This window comes from Miscanthus floridulus, chromosome 3, assembly GCF_019320115.1.
Source record: "Miscanthus floridulus cultivar M001 chromosome 3, ASM1932011v1, whole genome shotgun sequence".
NCBI classification, from domain to species: domain Eukaryota; kingdom Viridiplantae; phylum Streptophyta; class Magnoliopsida; order Poales; family Poaceae; genus Miscanthus; species Miscanthus floridulus.
Genome location: NC_089582.1, coordinates 125,466,881 through 125,470,803, shown reverse-complemented (window position 1 = coordinate 125,470,803; position 3,923 = coordinate 125,466,881). Strand labels below are relative to the sequence as shown.

At 60.6% G+C, this 3,923-nt stretch overlaps 1 protein-coding gene across 1 annotated transcript; it reads right to left on the bottom strand.

Moving 5' to 3' along the window:
• Nucleotides 1-1,112: 1,112 nt before the first annotated feature.
• Nucleotides 1,113-2,764, bottom strand: LOC136542351 (anthocyanidin 5,3-O-glucosyltransferase-like). Its single transcript, XM_066534741.1, has one exon. It carries the CDS (start codon nucleotides 2,703-2,705, stop codon nucleotides 1,263-1,265), a length of 1,443 nt encoding a protein of 480 aa, XP_066390838.1. The 5' UTR covers nucleotides 2,706-2,764; the 3' UTR covers nucleotides 1,113-1,262.
• Nucleotides 2,765-3,923: the final 1,159 nt, after the last annotated feature.

Genomic DNA, 3,923 nt, shown 5'->3' with positions numbered 1-3,923 from the left:
TCAATCAAATTAACTCTTAGGATAGCTTCAAATCATGTCATAGCACGAATCAACGCAAAAAGAATGAACAGATTTGGTCTCAAATCGACGAAATGAAAAATCCCCTAAAATAGCTCCGAAAATCACAGCAAAAGGAAAAAAGTCAGATTTGGAAAGGAGAACAAGTGCAACACTACGAGCCGCGGGTCTAGAGCTCGTCGGCCGGGCGCACGGGCGGGCGAGGAGCCGCGGCCATCCGAGCGAGGACGAGAGAGAGAGAGAGGGAGGGGAATGGAAGAGTCGAGACGGAGAGAGAGAGGAGAAGGGTTGCAGATATTTTTGGGTGGGTGACTTATTCACTGTACGTGGGGCATAGGGGCGGCTCGTATCACCAGCCGCCCCTGCTGTTCCATTTGTAGGGGCGGCTGGTCTCTGGTCTTCCGAGCACGTTACTGTAGGAGCAGCTCCATCACTAGTCGTCTCTAAAAAAATTCGTGCAGTTGCTACAAACCTTTTTTTCACGTAGTGATTATAAAATTTAGTCATTATATAAAATAAAAATATAGAGTTTTATGATAGTCTCGCTAAATTTTCTCTTGTCTATATTTAAACCGGTCATGTCATCTGTTTTTTCACAAAGTTCCGATCGGCAACGCCTTCGTCCACCGCGTGAAGCCTAGCTACGTCCCATGGAGACAGCCAGCAGCTGCGCGTGCAACTGTCAGCAAGGTCTGTCCCATGGCCAGCACCCCTAGCATACCTGCTGCTTCCAGGAAGGCCCAGGCTGCATTGCACCAGCAAGCCTGCTCGTGCTCGTGGTGGTCAGCGGCAGCCGACCGGCCGCAAGCCCGCAACACTGGAAGGAGTTTCTCGTCGTCGTCGGAGTGCTGGAAGGGGCACACACGGGAGAGGGCGGCGCGCGAGAATTGATTGGCTAGACAGATAGACTCGTTATGAAAATATGACCCACGAGAATGGTGGAATACCTGGGCAAAATGAAAAACAATATAAACAGGTTGTTGGAATGTTTGTTTAGAACACAATAATTATAAATAGACTTCATATACATAGTCCTTTGGAGTTGCTCTCAAGGTACTAGAAAATACGATGGTTTCGAGCACTAGGTAGGCCCATGAAACGAACATGCGAGTTTATTTGGCGAAACACATGAGCACATGAGTTTCAAAACAGAATGCAAGGAGTACAGCATTGGATGGCTGATGGTTTCATGCCGTGAAGGAAATGCACAGAGGCCAGAGCCTTGTCATTGAACTCTGTCGCCATCACTTTCTCGCGTGCACGGCACCTTCGACGAGCGCATGACAGAGACTCTGCAGCGACACGTTCGATGATCCGCCCTCCTCCACTGCCTTCCGGCACGCGGCTTTCATCTCCATGACCTTGTCCCTAACCTTCCTCGCCGTCTCGCCGTCGCCCATGAGAGCTTTGACCGCTCGCTCCAGCTCGGCCGCCGCCACAAAGTTGTTCCTCTTCCTTTCCACGTCCATCGCCACGGCGACGCCCATGTCGGCCACCAGCGTGAACGCGTTGTAGTGCTGCTCGGCGCCGAGCGGCCACGGAACCATGGGCACGCCATGCCAGAGGCTCTCGAGGACCGAGTTCCAGCCACCGTGCGTGACGAAGCCTCCCACGGCGGCGTGGGCGAGTATCTCCTTCTGCGGCGCCTTGGTGGGCCACACGAGCCCTCTGTCCTTTGTCCTTTCCAAGAACCCCGCCGGAAGCAGCTCCGCGAGGTTCCCGTCCGTGGGCATCTTCATGCCGGGCTCCGGCGGCCCGCGCAGCACCCACAGGAATCGATGCCCGCTGCGGTCCAGGCCGTGCGCTATCTCGAGCGCTTGCGGCGCCGTGAAGCAGCCTTGGCCTCCGAAGCAGAGGAACACCACAGAGCCCGGAGGCTGCGAGTCGAGCCAACGCACGCACTCGTGGTGCGCCTGCTGGCCGGCGGCGGGTGGGGTGAAGGGGATCACCGGACCGATCGAGTACACCGGAGGGGCCGGGACACCGCGCGTGCACCGCCCGTCGGCGATGGCCGCGAGGACGAGCGGCTCCGCCTCGGCAACGGTGTTGAGGACGATGCCTCCGGCTTCCATGTAGCGCCTGCCGTTGTACAGGAACCAGTTGTAGGTCGTGATCTTCCTGTTCTCCAGCCCCGTCGGCAGGCAGGACGGCGGCACCGGCGGCAGCCCCGGCACGTCCACGCCGCCTTCCACTTCTTCGAACTCGACGTCGCCGGCGACCTCCTCATCAAGCGCCGGGGAGCGCAGCAGGAGCGCGCACATCGCGGCGCTGGCGATCAGGTACACGTAGGCCGGCACGCCGAGCTCGTGCGCCGCGTCGAACAGCGTCGTGCAGAAGATGTCGACGACGAGGCCGGCCACCGGGCACGTCAAGCCGGCGACGGCCGCCTTGACGTGGGGCGAGTACAGCTGCACGTAGCGGGATACGTACTCCTCGATGCCCGAGCTGTCGGTTGGGGGTGCCATTAATGGCAGATGGTGGAAGCGGATGGCGAGGCCAGTGGCTTCCTCCTGGCGTATGTGCTCGGTGATCTCGGACGCCCGCGTCGCCTCAGGCTCCGGCATAACGAGCACGGTGATCGTGAGGGGCCGTGCGCTGCGTGCGAGCAGCCGCTTGCCGACCTCGAGCATTGGCACGAAGTGGCCAGCACCCCAGACGGGCAACAGGACGACGGTCGGAGTAGCCATTGCTGGATCGGCGTTTGTAAAATGGGACAAGGAACAAGAGGGGTGGGGGAAGTGGCTATTAATACGAGCGAATTCATCATTGGACAAGGAACAAAACTGCCGTTGCTCATTGCGCGCGTTCACAGCCGCAAGTCTCACCTACCTCACCGGCACAGCCGCTCGTCTCACCTACCTTGCCGGCACCGCTCTCATCCTTTCTGCGCCGTTGCACCCCTCCCGTCCTGTCCTACGATGCATTAAGGAGGGCCACTCGTTCTTTCTCTCTCGGTCTCTCCCTCGCTCTGACCACTGCCATGGCCACCACCAGCTAGGGCTCTTGCCGTCGTTGCGCTCCCAGTCGTCCTTGCCCGCTCTGCTTACGTCCGCCGTGGACGTTGGGCGCGAGCCCGAGCTCGGCCACCGCCGTTCTTGTCGTTCCGTCCCTCCCCGTACTCGTTAGCCTGCACCGTCACCTTCGCCTCGCTCCTCTCCATACCCCTCGCGTGCACGCCGGAGTCCGCGCCGCCTGGAACCGCCGTTTCCTCACGGCCGCCGGGCTGTCGCCGCTACGGTTGCCCACGCGCACGGCCGGATGGCCTCGGGCCGTCTTCGGTGGAAGCCGAGCACAACCTCGAAGCCGCGTGAGTCTAGTGGTGCTCCGGCGCTCCTTCCTGGATTGCACCATCGTCGGCAGCGCCGCTGCCGCCGTACTGGTCTGCCTCCGCCGCCGCCCTGCCGCTGCCGCGCGTGGCGGGTGCTTCACCGGCCGCGCCCGGGCGAGCTGTTGCCGCCCACACGTGCGGCCGGCCGAGCTGTTGCCGCCCACGCATGTGGCCGGGGCCGCTGATGCCCCCACGAATTGGCTCGCCGTCTCCGCCGGCTGTCGCGCCAAATCCGACGTGCCACTACCCTCTGCTCTGCTTCAAGGTGAGGAGAAGGACCGGAAAGTTGAATAGAAGCTTTTCCTGGGTTCCCAATGTAAAACCGTGACTCATAGGAATAGTGTTCTTGTACTGCGGATTAGTTTCGAGAAAGTTCAGGGGTGGTTTCACAAAAGTACTTGGGAGCCGTGGGGGTGGGCGGGGGGAGGGTCTGCTGGTCTACTTGGGCAGTTGGCCGGCGCCCCGGCCTCTTAGGCCCTTGGCCCCACGTGGGCGCAGCCGGCCATGGGCCATTGCCGCGGGCGCACAAATGGGCCGTCGGTCTTCGCTGGGCCGTCACGTCAGGCCACCAAGGCCG

Bases quoted from the DNA above. Each gene is read 5' to 3' on its own strand.
- LOC136542351 (XM_066534741.1), bottom strand. From the start codon at position 2,705: ATGGCTACTCCGACCGTCGTCCTGTTGCCCGTCTGGGGTGCTGGCCAC.